General features: G+C 36.7%; 1 protein-coding gene across 9 annotated transcripts in view; it reads right to left on the bottom strand.

Annotated features, from left to right (window-relative positions):
* CACNA2D3 (calcium voltage-gated channel auxiliary subunit alpha2delta 3) overlaps positions 1 to 15,984 on the bottom strand; it is a 466,111-nt gene that overhangs the window by 264,726 nt on the left and 185,401 nt on the right. For all 9 annotated transcript variants that reach the window (XR_007379393.1, XR_007379392.1, XM_048957969.1 and 6 more), the window contains exon 4: positions 9,323 to 9,382. Coding sequence is in view for 7 of the 9 variants with exons in the window: in XM_048957969.1 (XP_048813926.1) it covers positions 9,323 to 9,382 (60 nt within the window). In the remaining 2 variants the exon portion in view is untranslated. The remainder of the gene's footprint in view (positions 1 to 9,322; positions 9,383 to 15,984) is intronic.

Here is a 15,984-nt window from a genome sequence, read left to right as displayed (position 1 = left end):
ATAGAGGTAGAGGCAAAATAACCTCCCCAAATCCAGAAAATTTTCAGACAATAACCATTACCAGCTTTAATTAACTTCAACACAAAAGCAGGGGTTCCTTCTGTTTCAAGTTAATGAAGCTCAACACACAGACACTCCAATTACAGACAGAACATGTGACTAAAGCAAGTTGTATCTCATGATTGAAATAATGAGATTGGTATTTTAATTTTGCAATCAGTAATTATGGGAGATTCAGAAACAAAGAAACAATACATACGGTTGTAATGTTAAGGCACAAATGCAGAGAATATCCTTCCTATAAGCCAAAGGCAAGAAAATAACTTTTCCTACAATAAGCAGTATCTATACCTTGGAAATATTTCCACTATGATCTTCTACGATTTACTCACTTTCATACTACACAAGCCAGAAACGTGACCTCACCTACAGCTATGAACGGCTTATTGACTTGCCTTTCTCATATATATTCATTAAATCTTTATCTATAATACTGTTATTTCCATTGAAAATGATGGCTGTGTAGTAAAAAAAGCTGTTCTCCCACAAAAATGAATAACCCTAGATTACTTCCACCCTTTTCAATAATTTGCCTATTCCTAAATACCACGTTAGAAGAATATATGACCTTTAGCTTAATCTCATCACCAAGCACCTCCAAGGAAGAAAAAAAAAAAAAAAAAAAACAAGGACGAAAAGAAAAGATGGTCTGCCATTTATTTCTCCCATTTATAGTTTATTAAACCTAAAGATAATGGGAAAAAGGTGGAAAAAGGCAGGGTATGTCTGGGCTGTAGTATCAGATATCACTGCTTATTATTGGCTATCTGCCTGGTAATCATAAATCCATAGGGTAATATTCTAAAATCTTTTTCTTTTCAGGTAGGTGTAAGCCAAAAAGAAATAAAAAAAACCTAAGTTTAATTTTCTATGAAGAGCAGAAAACAGCAAGCACAGCACAATTGGGTACCAGGATGCATAAATATTCCTGATTACAAACCCTTTCACAAAGAGCAAACAGGAAGAGTTTGAAGCTAACAGTGCATACATCATGCAGAAGGTATCTCTCTCCCAGAAGATAGATATCACATAGTCAATGAATGAACTGCTCCAATAAATTATATTATTCCTCAGAGGAGAAAGGAGAGAAATGTTATAAACAGTGACTTCAGAAAAGTGAGAACAATAGGGCATTGAATTTTGCAAGAGTGAATTGAGGAACTTTTTCCTGCAGGAGAGCTCAGTATCACTGACCAATGAGCCTTATAAATACAAACGTTAACTCCAGCACTGCTGCTCCTCTGAGCGCCCTCACATCTTGCCTCACAGCACGTCAGAATCTAAATGCACGTGCAAAATAATGCAAGGCCATACAGCATTAAACGTGTTTCAAATAACTTCTTTAAACTATATTTACCAGGAAAGCTCAGAAAGCACACCATTCTAGCAAAACCAGATAGCAAATACAGAGCTTTGATTATAGATACAGCTGAGCATTTTCTGTGCAGAAGTCTCAGCAAAGGAGGAAACAACACTGCGCATCATCTCCTGCTTGCACCAGCAGATATGAGCTTAACATCCCCAGATAAAGAAATGCTAAACCAGAGGTGCAGTTCTCAAAGTGAACCCTTATAGGAGCACAGTGCTGTGCTTAATGTTCTCAGGGGCTGCAGCGCCCAACAGCAGCACAGGGCTCAGTTCATTTTTCTAAGGCAAAAGTATCACTAACTCAATCCAGTTTCTAAGATGCAAGTCTTGACAACTAGTTTGAACAATTACGACTAAAAGAGATTTTAATCCAGATTCCTGCTTTCTGTCACCAACACACCAATCACCAACTTTTGGCATGTTTAGTTTCACTTCACACAGTCATTCCTCCTTTTCTCTGGCTCTTTACCTGTCTTTCTGATGTGTCAGAATTGGAAACTGATAAGCTAAAGACATTTAAACACACCAGCTCTATCTGCAGTTACAAGAAATTACCCAGAGGTCTGCGGCGGTCTCCAGGAGCACTGTGGTAGGCTCACTCATATCGATGCAGCGTTCATCCCTCATGCAGTTCATGCTTATTCTGCCTAAGTTCTCCCAAACTCATTTTTAAATTGTATTTGAACCTTACCCACTTATTCTCTGAGGGTTTCTTTTGTGTTTTAATGAAGCTTGTGGCAGACAGCTCCTCACTGTTTACATAATTGCCTTGCCTGACACTGAAGAGGGTGGAAAAAAGTTTTGTTAAAAAAAAAAAAAAAGCTGAAAATGATTTCTCCATTTCAGCCCCACTGTGAGGAAAGGTAATGGTTTTTGAGAGACTTACAAAAAGATTACTGTCAGTACTCTTAAAACACAGAGCAATTAACGCTTAACTGCTTTGCCTTTACACAGTACTTACTTGTTTCTCCTTCTACAGCCTTCTTTCCTACACTTGACAATCTTTTGACACCTATTTCTTTTACTCCATGGATGCTGCATTCTCCTGCTGCTTCCCTTGTCCCCATCCCACAAACCTTGTTTTCTTCTCCTCTCCCTTCCACCTTCTGCTGTTTGTTCCCGTCCAGACCCACAGAGCTAGGGCTGTGCAGGTGCCTCCAAAAGCAGGGAGAGACACTTCCTGCCTGCTCCCCATCCTGGCAAGCTCTGATCACATGCTATTCTCACTCTGCCAGTTAAACTGGGCACTTTTGAAAAGAATGCTGGGCATTTTGAAAGAGAAAACTTTCCAAGGCTACAGGAATTGCGAGCTTACCCCAACTCCTTCCATCATGCAAGAAATTTCAGCCTGATTTTAGGGCTAACAACATCACCACGTTAGGGATGCAGCATAAAGTATTAGTGCCGATTTTTTTTTTTCCCCCCTCTTGTAGAAGCAAACATATCTGCTTAATCACTGTTTCTGGCACGCATTATCTTTTCATCTGAAGAATGTTAGCTCATTGCTCTATTGGAATATGATAAAGACTTGCCTTGGAAAAACAATAAAAGCAAAAATTCAGTGCTGCAAACAGTGAGTTATCAGCATTCTAATGAAAACTTCTGTTTCACTTATAAACTCAGTAGGTGAATTTATGTGAACATGCAAGAATTTCAGCATTTATTTCTCTTAAACACAACTCTAATTCTTATAGATGCTTACAGAAAGCATAAAAAGCAACCTGAAAACAGTTGATAATTTGAGGATGGGAAGGGAATGGTGTATATGCGTTATACATGTGTAAATACTATCTGTTCCATCTTGTTATTGCTGTTAGACCTGACCTGTGATTCTTTCTAGTATTGGAAAGTTTTGCAGAATTGCAGCAGAGGGGAAAAGATTTATGCTGCAGCTCAGAACCATGATGTGGACCAAGCAAAAGAGATTCAGACGAGGGCCTCTGAGAACCAAAGTGACTGGCCTATCCTTCAGGGTCTTCCAAGTTGAGTGTCTCACAAGCTTCTCTTGCAATTGTTTCACATCATATACATAATTTAATATTCACTAGAGAAGCAGCTTGAACAGGCATCATTTCCTCACCGAGAGCCCCACCTATCTGATTATAAGTTGTTCTCTGGTTGAGGTTTCTATCGCTCTGAAAAGCTTTGGGATGGCTCATTATTTAATTGGAGAACTTTAAATTTTGAAAATGCTCTTGGGATGAGAAAGGTATTTCCTCCTCATTTCGGGTAGCAAGCAAGCAAGCATAGTAAAGGGACAAAATTACAGATGGAAAAATGTCAGGCAATTGAAACTAACTGCTCAGTCATACAGTTCTAAAGCAGTATTAGAGTTCAGATTTTGCCTGTTACATAACACATATGAACAAGCAACAGTATTGTGTTTGCACTTGAAGAGTGCGATTGAACTGATAAAACGCAATTATATTCATTTTGGTACAAAGCAAAAATAAAAGAGAATAGCACTAACAATTGTAGCTAGGTAAAAGGAACTACAGTCTGTGGTTTGCATTCTAGACATTTAAGTGCTCTACACTGCGAGGACTTATCCTTAGAGCTATAAGTCTGCAACACGGTTTGTTGCATCTCTAGTATTATAACAGTTGAGAATACATAGCTTTGAGCACATAGAAATTAACAGGAGTAAAGCAAAATCAGGAACCAGAACTAGGAACCAGAGTTTTTCTTCTTTACTGCTTGCCTCCTTTCGGTAAAAAGTACAGAAGCACTTTCCAGATAAAAGATTATTAAACAAAGGAAACACTGTAAGTGAATAAAAACACTAATAAATGTTTTTTATCACTTAACAGCATCCTCTTATGCACTGTAATTCACTGACATTAGATACTTGTGGCTTTGTTCACTTATTCCTTCATCTTAAGCCCTCAGACTGCTGTGTAATTCTTAGGAGTTTGGAGCTTTGCTGTTTTTCTGAAAATACTCTGAATTCCATGCTTACAGCCTCTTTCCTTGATCTCCCCTATCTTCTGATCAATACAGAAGACCTTTCAGTAAAGAAGTTTCTCCTGATATACAACCTAAACTTACCCTGTTGCAACTTGAGGCCATTTCCCATCATCCTGTCACCAGTGAGAAGAGACCAATCCTGATCTCGCTGTAAACACCTTTCAGATGTTGGAAGAGAGCAATAAGGTCTCCCCACAGCCTCCTTTTCCCCAAACTAAACAGCCCCAGATCCTTCAGTCGCTCCTCATATTCTCCAAGCCTTCCACAAGCCTTGTTGCCCTTCCTTGGACCTGCTCCAGCACCTTCATGTCCTTTCTGTACTGAGGTGCCCAAAACTGAACACAGTACTCAAGGTAAGGCCTCACAAGAGAGACATGGACCTATTGAAGTGTGTCTAGAGGACCACAGAAACGATGGAACAGCTCTCCTACAAGTACAGGCTGGGAGCTGGGCCTGAAGAAGATAACGCTCCAAGATGACCTGATAGCAGCCTTTGAGTATCTAAAAAGAGGCTGTTAAGAAAGAAGAGGTCAGACTCTTTAGCAGGGACTGCGTGACAAGACGAGGGGAGATGGTTTAAGACATAACCAGCCTAAATCTACCTTCTTTGTAAGAAAAGTCTTTTGCAGTTAGCGTGATGAGACATTGGAACAGGTTGTCCAGAATGGTGGTGGATTCCACATGCCTGGAAACTTTCAAGGCCATGCTGGACAGGGCTCTGAGCATCTCACCTACCTGTTCATTGGAGGGGAGTTGGACTAGATGACTGTTAATGGTCCCTTCCTAAGGATTCTACAGTTCAATTAGGAGCTAACAGCAGGCAAAAATCACACAGAGAAGGACCTAACTGGTCCTTCAAAGTCATGCAGGGAAGGATGTAACTGGTGTGTGTAGGGCTGAAAACCTGAGTCCTTAGGACTCTGTCATACATTACAGATTCAAGAAAGAAATAATAAAAATCAGCTTTATGCCATTATTCCTCTTTTTATTCCACTAAATTAACTTTAAGTGTATTCTAAAAAGTAACCTTTTATTTAAAAAATCTAATTGCTTAACCATCTTCTAGCCCTGTGACATAAAATTAGAATGTCAAACATCTTAATGCATTGGCACAAAACTGTCCTACACTATCTAGAAAGTAAAATTACAACAATCTGAAAAATGTCTAGTACTTCAGGTAATGTCAGTTATGGAATAGACTTGATTCTACTAAAAAGTAGTAAGTTTGCATTTATATTGTCACATCACACAGAGGGAAAACTCAACTGGAATGCAACTGATACAACTAACATGGAAAATAAAAGAATAGCCCTGCAAGTATGTGTAATGAAACCATCTAGAAAATAAACCAGTAGTAATAATGAAACATTTTATAATTTCCTCTTGTAATTGATATCAGAAGTATAAAAACTGACAAGGAATCGTGTATTGTAAGCATTTTCCTGAGCAAAAAAATTAGAATATTTTTTCAAGTTCATAAGAAACAAAGTAAAAGTTAAATTTAGGGCTCCTTTGAGCAGTCCAGTATCAGCTCTCTTGCTGAGCATTCTCGAGGTTTGTGAAACACTGAAATAATACAGGACCATAACAGATCTTACCCTCACTCTGTTCAAACAGAAACACTCTGTAATACCCTGAGAAATAGCTCAGATATTACCATATAAATAGGAGAATACTGTAGAGGATGTAGGTGCCATCACAAACCGCAGAACTTCAATTTAAATGTGCTTTAGCACCTCATCAGTAACTGCCTAACTGCATCAGCTTGGCATCACATTAGTGTATTTTTACACACCAATATGCAAAACGTGTTTGTCAGCTGCAAATAGAGCAAATTCCTTTGTATATGACAGCTCCAGGGAAAAGTGTTGCACTTCATAACCTTTTCCTTGGGTCTGGCAATCAACTTCACAATGCTGTTCCACTGAATCCCAACAAGAATGCTGATATCTTCAGTAGCACATGCTCAAGTCCAGAACAAGTAACGGAAGCAAAATTTTTCTTAACAGTGATGATAAATTATTAGACATTTATTTCTAATAGATCAATTCAGTCAAAACACTATATTATGCTCTGTTTTGGTCACCAAAATATTTCTCTGACATAGAATACATCAACAAAACCAATCACTTCAAAACTTGAAGTATCCAATACTCCAGTGCTTGGCAGTCAGATCCTGTATTTCTTTCCTCATCATGTTAAAGAATCAGGATGAATGATGCATACTTTACTGCACTTTACACAGAGGCAAGGCCAGAGACAGTGTCCCTGTATAAGCAAGATGAGCAATTCTTAAAAGCTGCAGAAATTTTGTGACCAGGCAACTTGCTATGGTAATACAGATGGTAATATATTTTTACATCAGCAAATACATGATTTAACACAAAAAGACGTATTTATTCCACTTAGTTGCCATTTGCACAGTCTTTAATGATACAAAATAGCTTGATACCATAGCCAATAGTGAGAAAAACTCTGGTATGTGTTAAAGGCTGAAATAAGTGACACTTCGAGCATCATTTCCTCATAACTTGCAACCAGTACAGATCTTAGTTTGATTCCCTAAAAGGGAAAAAAAATTCTGAATGTGAAACGCTGCAGGTTGTTCCTTTTAGCCAGCTCTAGTTCAGTCATTTCTCAAACATTAAATATATAATATTGATGAGTTAGAGTCACATCACCTACTTTGATTTATATTGTTCAATTCATTGGGAGTTGGTTTTTGTTTGTTTTTAACTACAGGGTTGTTTTTGTTTTGTTGCTGTTGCATCAATAGATTCAGGACAGGAACAAATAGCTCTAAGCTTGGACAATTATACAGCATATTAATCAGAATACCTATAGAATAATTAAGGACAAAACCAATGATCTTCCTAAGAATAATACCTACAAGGGACTAAGTCTTCAGCTTTGCTGAATACAACACAAGCAATCTAAAAGATGAACTCTTCCAGTTGTTATTTTCTTTAGCATTTTTTTCAGAGTCAATAAAAATATTAATATAATTTTATTTCTCATCTCTATCATTTTTATGTACTGACACAATATTAACTATACTGTCTTCAAGACATAGGAGGTGATGCTGGACCAATAAAAGGCACAAAAGCATTTCCTTTATGTGCTTCCTGAATTTTCAGAATATCTGAGCACACAGAACCAACTGCATCACTGAAGCTGCATCATATATCACTAATTCAAAACACTTAATCCTGTTTTTCACATTGGCTGAGGCAATACAAACTAAATACAAACTAAGAAGGCCCTCTTTGATAGTGGAATTACACAGAATGTGTACTACTTAAGCCCTCTATCCACATCCACTTGAAGGTAGGCTAGTGAAGTATTCTGGCCATTGTTTTATATTGAGCAGATGGTATTATGAGATTCTTGATAAAGAACAACAATCACTCAACAAAGGTTGCAAAGGGGTCGCTGAAACCAAGATTAGCAATTGATTAGCTTTAATGGACCGTGACAGTAATAAACAACAGAGCTCTACACAAAGATTTGATTGTCCCATTAATGCTGCTGACACAAATGGCTTTTAGCTGGCTTCCTCAAAGCGTTAATATCTTCAGAGCCTCAGCAAATGAAGGACTTTGTCAAAGTGAGAACTATCTTGTAGTGAAGAAGTACTTACTGGAGATCTCTAAAAAAAAAGTCTTCTATAAAGTGTGTTTCTCATTTATCCAGACAATAGCTTCTATTTCTTCAAGACAAAGTTCAAAAAACAGCATACCTCTAACAGGGTTGAATGTAATACACCTCTAAAGCATTGGCGTACAGAAGTCAGCATTCATTGAACGCAACAATAATATGAAATATCACTTTCATTGCCCTCATTTTCTCCTTACTCCAACATGCAATGACAGGTCCCAGCATCACAGCCTGCTACACTCGATTTTTCATCCCTAGCTTTTAAGAGTTAACATTTTTTTTTCCTCTCTGCAGCACAGAAAACCGTTACTTGTATCATATTTTCATTAAAATGTTTTGTGATTATTAGATGTAACCATGGTAAATTCTGAAAACAGAACTTACAGACTTTGTGTATTAATTAGCTAAATATATGGGAAAGCCTACAAAAAAAACATCTGCTTCTCTTAATGCTTAAGCTCAGGATTTCAATAGACACATGACTAATACTTGCAGGAAGTTTTAAAATTGAATTGAGATAGTTAATGTCAAAGTAAACAAAGCTCCACCCAACACGATATTCAGGACACCAAGGATGTAGGAATTCATGGAAGGTAGGAAAACCATTACTCATATAACTCTTGAGAAACACTGTCTATTAAACTTCACATTGTTAGGTTAGATTATGTGTTTGTTTTTTTTTTAAATAATCTCATTTTAACTGTTTTATTTAAGTAGAAGCTTTTCTTTCTAACAATTTCAACTGTGAGCTGCCACCACTTTTCCCTGCCATATTAATCCTAAAGGCAATATTTGGAGGCAGTGGTCTGGCTCTGAAGGCTTCCAGGTAGGAAAAAGAAAGTTGCCTGTTTTAGACACAGATCCAAACCACAGACCAATTGCATAAATCAAGGTCATGTTAATCCCATCCCAGAGGATCCCACCTCATCTGCAACTTCAGCTCCCTATTGAACAGTTCCTTGCCAGTATGCTACAAGGATGAAACATGCTGCTAATTACTGGGTTTAAATAACTTGACCTAGGCAGGCACACAAAGAATAGAAAGGAAATCTCTCAGAGTAAAACCTATCTGCTAGGTTTCCCAACACAGACCCTGAATCTGTAATCTATCAAAATACTGAGCCAGATTTCATTAGCTCCATTTCCTATAATCAGCATCCTTCTATTACTCACATACTTGTCTTTCTACAGCAATTCAGTTCACATGAGGTACTGCATAAACTTTTACAGCATACTCATGATAAATATTGAAAAAGCAAATATTAATTACCTGCAAATCAGCATCAAACTCGTGTTTCAGGTAAGCATCTTCTGCAGCCTCAACAAGACGCTGGAAAAGAAAGGGAAAAAAAAAAAAAGGTGTATGTTTGGAATACTTGATAAAATGCCTAAACTGAAGCATTTCTTCCAGTATGACAAGAAAATGGGTTTGAGAACTGTGTAACTCCCCATCTCCATATGGTATCTGCTATAGGACTTCGTTCAAATCAGAAAAATGAATAAATAATAATAATAATTAAAAAAAAAACGATGAACCAGACCTTAAAAACAGAGACCAGGTTTTCTAAACCTTCAGCATCCATGTTTGGTGGTAAAGATTCTCAAAAGAGCTCAACCACTAAGAATTAAAGAAAAAAATAAATGTTATTTGGCCATTTCCCCTTCCCCCCCACAACTGCTCAGCATCCTGCAGCTTTCATTCCGATATCGGTTTTTAAAAAAAACACAAAGGTGCTTTAACACTCTGGACTTCATTTTGCATATAGGAGCCTTTTTCCAATCTAAATAAGTGGGAGGTATTTCTTAATACTGTACTTGATCACAAGCAACTGAAATAAAAAATATTTTTTAAAATAACACAAGTATGGAAGAATAGAAAAATAGAGATCAAATTCATCTACTTAGTAAATTTCAAGTGTTGCACATACTACTTTAACATGGTGTATAATCACAACAAGAATTTTCTATTATGGATGTAATGTTTACTGAATGACAGTAATTTAGTTGTGTTTTTTATTCTTAATACTCAGAACTCTCTACTGTGTTCTGTACTTTTGAAGGACAAAATAAGGTTTGTATTAGAACATAGCTACTTGAAAACTAATTCATACAGGGGTTTACTGCAGACATTCTCTTCTGAAAAAAGATAATATCCTTTCTAGGATGTTCTACCCAGGGTTCCTTCTAGTATTTTAAATCTGTCTTTTATTTCAGTTAACCGAAAATTCATCCATGTACAACCCAAAATTAATCAGATTGATCTGTCAAAGAATATTCCAATCATTTTATTTTCTTTGATGTATCAGATACCAGTAATGAACATTTATTTTCATATATACATATTTTTAATCACAAGGCAAGTGAGCTCGACTGCTCATGACTGCTGGTGTTCATGGCACTTCAAGGACAGCTGTGCACCCTTCTGCTTCCAGTTTCATGCACACACTTCTCTGAAGTCTTTGGATATAAACCAAAAAGCAGTCAGAATTCATATCAATTACCATACAATTTAAACTATAACAAAAAGTAAGAAAAATATCTCTGATTGCCAAATCAGAATAAATAATTCTACAACAAAAAGTGAATGTTTAAAGCAGAGCCTTCTTGGTTAATTTTGCATGCAGCACAGGTCACAGCCTTGCCTTCCCCATCTGGGTCTCATCTCACAGCTTGCAAACTGTATTCTGCCCAGAGGGTTTTTCACACCTTTTACCTTAGTGCAGTGTTATATGTCCCAAGAGAAGATAGAAAATTTGAACCCTAGTGATGCCCAGGTTGATATAGAAGAGCAAGAGACAAAAGACAAAGCCCACAATGAATAGCTCTCATTTGACTGCAAAAAGTCCTGTCTCATGTAAGCCCAGCTGCTTCTTACTAAACTCTTTTAGCCTAATCCAGAACAGAGATGAAGCAGTTCAATGCCAGCAAATTCAAACCAGAATCAAACTGAGAAGTGCATCGGCTCACCTTCCCACAGGCAGAACACAACACATAACAGTGCAACACCAGGGTATGTGAGGGGAAGCCATGACACAGTTCTGCAAATAACTGTGCAAATAACATCAAGTTCTATGGAAGTGCTCCAACTGCTCCTATGGCATTGTTGCTCTATGCCATATGACTAACAGTAAAATCACACCCTGTGACTTGGAAAATTGACAAATATTAATTTGACCCACTTTTTTTTAAGCATTACAAATAAGTAATAATAACAAAAGTAGTCCAATTTTATTTATTTATTATTTTTTTCCAGAATCACAGAATGGCTTGGGTCAAAGATCATTTGACAGGGAAGCCTCAGAGCACTGAGGCTTACACATTTCATTGACCTCAGAAGCTCATCTTTAGCATGGTAATGATCTGATAATATTTAACAAATCTAGCCTTCATTTCTTAATTACAAGGAAGGCATTTTATGTAAAATAAATACTCCAGTACATTTCCAGAGGTATGCATCACTTCATAGAAGACCAAGAGCTGCATTACTATTCTGTGCACATGTAAAACACTGATGAGTATTTTCTAAATGCAACAGATCTAAAAAGTGAAATAAAGGCCAAAAAAAAAAATCTTAACACGGAAATAAATACAGGGGAAAAAGGGATGTTTCCTTTTCTGTGCTGAAACACACACTTAACAGAAGAAAAATTATGATAGTATTTAATGAAATACCATTACCTAGTAGGCTGGAAAAATAATTCACAGCTTCATACATAATTTGAATTGATCCCAATGTGTTTCAATTACATTTTTGCCACAGTGAAATAAATATAAACTATAATTCATACCCACATGTAAGAAACAGCTAAAGAAGCATATAGCAAAAAGAGAAGCAATAGCAAAAAGAGCTGGCAAGAAGAGCAGCACAGAAATGGAAAGTAACAACTGATACTCTATTGATTTTTCATTTAAATTTCAGTTGCTGTATTTGTTGTTGTGAAAAAATGTTATGTACCTCTCAGCATTCTTTCAGTACAACAATCTGTAGGAAACAGAGCAAACAAATGTTCACTCTACAGACTCATTCCCTTGGACAAACAGACATAAACATACATGCACACTATGAGCTTCACCCTTACAAAGCTAACAAGAAAACTTATATTTTGGTACACTGAAGGTAGACAACAAGCATGTATTGCATTTTCTATAATATTTTCTGTATATATTTTCTGTAATAGTCTTTAATTCCAAAGGTTCCTTTAAATATCACAGCACCACCACGAAGGAGACTGAGAAATCTGAGTGATACAAATTTGTATAAATAACACTGAAACATTCTTATTCTAGGGCCAATGATAACCTTTTGAAGTATTTTCATGATTGAACAGTTATTTAGCAAAGATAGCTCAACATTTTGCACGATTAGAGATTTTAACAGTTTATAATGATACTCTTAATACAAATGCCTATATATTTTTATTAAAGTAAACATGCTCTAAAATCAGTGCGAGAGGGAATAAATGCTCACCAAGCTGTGATTACCCTGCACATACAAGTCGAAGGCATCATATAATACTTAAGGAGCAGTTTTTATGCTGTACAGCACAGTTTATCTGAAGAACCACATGTTAAAAGGCTGATTCTTAGAATTTCCAAATACATAAATTTTAGGAAGATGAACTCACTTAACTAAAATATCAAAATGCATCACACATAAGAATGGGGAATGAAATAGAGAATGGAAGAAAAACTGCACCCCCAAAAAGACACGAAAATGTTCACCAAATTACAAAGCCAAAGTTAGATGTTTTTAGTGCTACTTGTATCACAAATAATGTAGAGCAGATAGAGAGAAAAAAAATTGTTTTTCCTCATTAATATTAAAAAATTCCCCTGGCTATCTCTGAACAGGATTGTTTGCTTGACAAAGGTGAATGAGACAGGATGAGTAGGGAAAAAAACAGAAGCCAACAGAAATCAAGATAAAATGGAGTGGAGAGGAAAAGGGTGAAAATGCTTAAAGAAAGAGAAGAGAAAATTACAATTTTTACAAAAAAAATGAAGAAAATAGAAAACAGGTAGGGTACCTGTTTTAACTTCTGAGCACTAAACTTATCCATAAAAGCCACCTGACGTTACATTCCTTTCTCTCTACAGCTATCAAAACTAGAAGAAACACATTTCTATTTGATTGATTACTTTCTCTTTTTTCTAAGGTAAAACAATTGCCATGCATAGAGCCAGAAATGCAGCTAGAAATTTCTTCCTTCTCCAAATCAAACTGCCACAAATTTCAAAGGAGAACAGAAGACTGCTCTACCATACTCCTAATACCATTTTGGTACTGATACTATTTTAGTCCATAGCATTCATAGCTTATATTCCATAACATTAAGATAAAAAACCCACTTCAAAACAGTAAAAAATGCTATATTATGATATTTAAACACAATACCACAAAGCAATAGGATATGAAAGATCAACCCACTCAATCGTAGATGCTCCTTTGTTCAGTCCTTGCCTCACAGCTAAAAAAGTACCCAAGGAGCACAGCATGATTTCTGTCTGTTAAATCACATCAAACACCTTCTACCAGCACATTCTTCCAAATTCACTAGACTACATCTTAACAATTCCTTCAGTACGTTGCCAGTTAGAGCTGCTACCTCCACACTGTGATGCACAGTGAAAAATCCAGAGTCTGCAAGAATTCCAGGCAGGATACTTTAAACCAGAGACACTGCCCTGAGAAGTGGAGCAAAGTAAAATAAATAAATAAATAAATAAATGTGTGCATAAATCTGTAGGAGGCTCTTATATTTTAGCATCTAAATATATCAATTACAACATGAAAAAGAAAAAAAAGGTTCAACTCAATATATTTTCCTCATCTTTTCCTCATGGCAGCACACCTGTTTGATATTCACCATCTACACAAATCATAGAATCATTAAGGTTGGAAAAGACCTTTAAGATCATCTAGTACAACTGTCCACCTACCACCAACATTGCTTATTTACCGTGTCCCCAAGTACCACATCTACCCTTTCCTCAAACACCTCTGTGGACAGCCAGTTCCAATGCCCGACCACTCCTTCCAGGAAGAAATTCTTCCTAACATCCAACCTGAGCCTCCCCTGAAATCTTGTATAATTCTTCAGAGTGCACTGAAGATATGTTTTGGAGGTGAAAAGTAATTAAAAGCTTTTCTGATTAAATAACAAAAGGGAAGAAAAAACACAACAAAAAGCGTAAACTCAAGAACATTCTAAGAACAGAAGTTCATGCTGAAAAACAACTGCATGTAGGAAAAAACAGGAATTTATGTAAGCTCAAAACCTGTCTACCAGACTTTGTACAATATTGTAATCAGGGTTTCTGTCTCAACCAAATGCAAACAAACTTTGTAAATAAAGACAGAAGGCAGTAAAATGAAAAGTAATCTCATTCTCTTCAAAAAAATAATTCTTACATATTTTCTAGGAAATCTTCTGTTACATTACAAAAGAAACAAGCAAAAAAACCCACCAAAACAGCAATCCTCTATAATAGAAAACACTGATAACTACTAATAGTTACCCTTTTTCCAGGTGAAATACTTTGTGTATCTTTAATAATCTTATTGATTTGAACATCAAATTTCCAATCAAAATTAACAGTAATTTAGGTGCGAACCTGCCAAAAATACTTCCTAAAGTGCAGCTAGATAATTATTTAAAACACAGTTCAACAGTTGAGTACAGTCCTCAGAGAGAAATCAGAACTTGCATTTCAATCATCAGAGCAATTTTCTTCACTGGCTCCTTCATTAGAAGATTATGCTGTTCATGTGGGAACACTCAGTAATAGATTACCAAACTGTTAAGTACTACCCAGTTACCTTCCTGTGAATTCCCAATTTTGGGGCTCATTTCAGAATGAAAATCGACTTTCTTTCCAGGAAACCAGTGAAGGAGCAGGTACTTTGATAACTTCTGAAAAAGGTTTTGGAAAACAACAAGATTTATTATCATGATTACCTATTACCTATTAGCTTAGGTAATAATTCCAGGGCCTAGAGCATTTCTCTTACAAGGAAAGGCTGAGAGACCTGGGACTCTTCAGCCCAAAGATTAGAAGAGATCTTATCAAATAAATATCTAGTGGGTGGCTATCAAAAAGATGAGGCCAGAGTTTTTCCAGTGACAGAACAAGGGGCAATGGGAACAAACTGGAACACAGGAAGTTCAATCAGAATGTGAGAAAGAATCTCTTCTTTGTGAGCGTGACTGCACTGGAAAGGCTGCCCAGAGGTAGTGGAGTCTCCTTCTCCAGAGATATTCAAAACTCACTTTCCTTTGCAACTTGCTGTAGAGAACCTGCTTTAGTGGGGGGGGTTGGACTCATTGACCTCCAGAGGACCCTTCCAAACCCTGCAATTCTATAGTTTTGGTGTGGGTGGTAATTCTGCTGCAAACCCTTCTTACATCCACCAGAGTTCTGAAATCTGATTCTTTTCTAGTTTCTTCTGGTGGAGAAAGCAAAGAAGTTGTCAGAGAACATTTGGTGGTGCTCATCAGTAACCCTATTATTTTCTTTGCTCAAAAACGACAGCATATGTCGCGCTGATGAACACACCAATCTGCAAACAGAGCTCTCACCCTTGCTGTTTTACTGCATACACTTGCCATAATCCGTGATACAGGTTAGGAAGCAGAGGCTGATGCTGACCTTGAAGGAACACTTGTTACCAACAGAAACACACGAGTCTTTAGACAGGCTAATAACACCAGCAGTACAATTTGTTTTTTCTTGTATTAATTAGAGCAGGGAGGTGAAGAGAATAAAAGTTTCCTTTCAGAAAGTGCAGTAACAGATGCTATTTCACTGTTTTTCTCAGTTACACAGTACTTTCTATGAAATTCCATCACTAAAATTGCTGCTGCTGAGCTTCAGACACTGGAAATTATTTAGCTTGTTATCTTGATGTTAGACAACTTCTAGTTCTTGTGG

The sequence above is a fragment of the Lagopus muta genome, chromosome 11, assembly GCF_023343835.1.
Source record: "Lagopus muta isolate bLagMut1 chromosome 11, bLagMut1 primary, whole genome shotgun sequence".
NCBI lineage: Eukaryota > Metazoa > Chordata > Aves > Galliformes > Phasianidae > Lagopus > Lagopus muta.
Note: the sequence above shows the minus strand (reverse complement) of the source record. Positions and strands in the feature narration are given on the sequence as shown.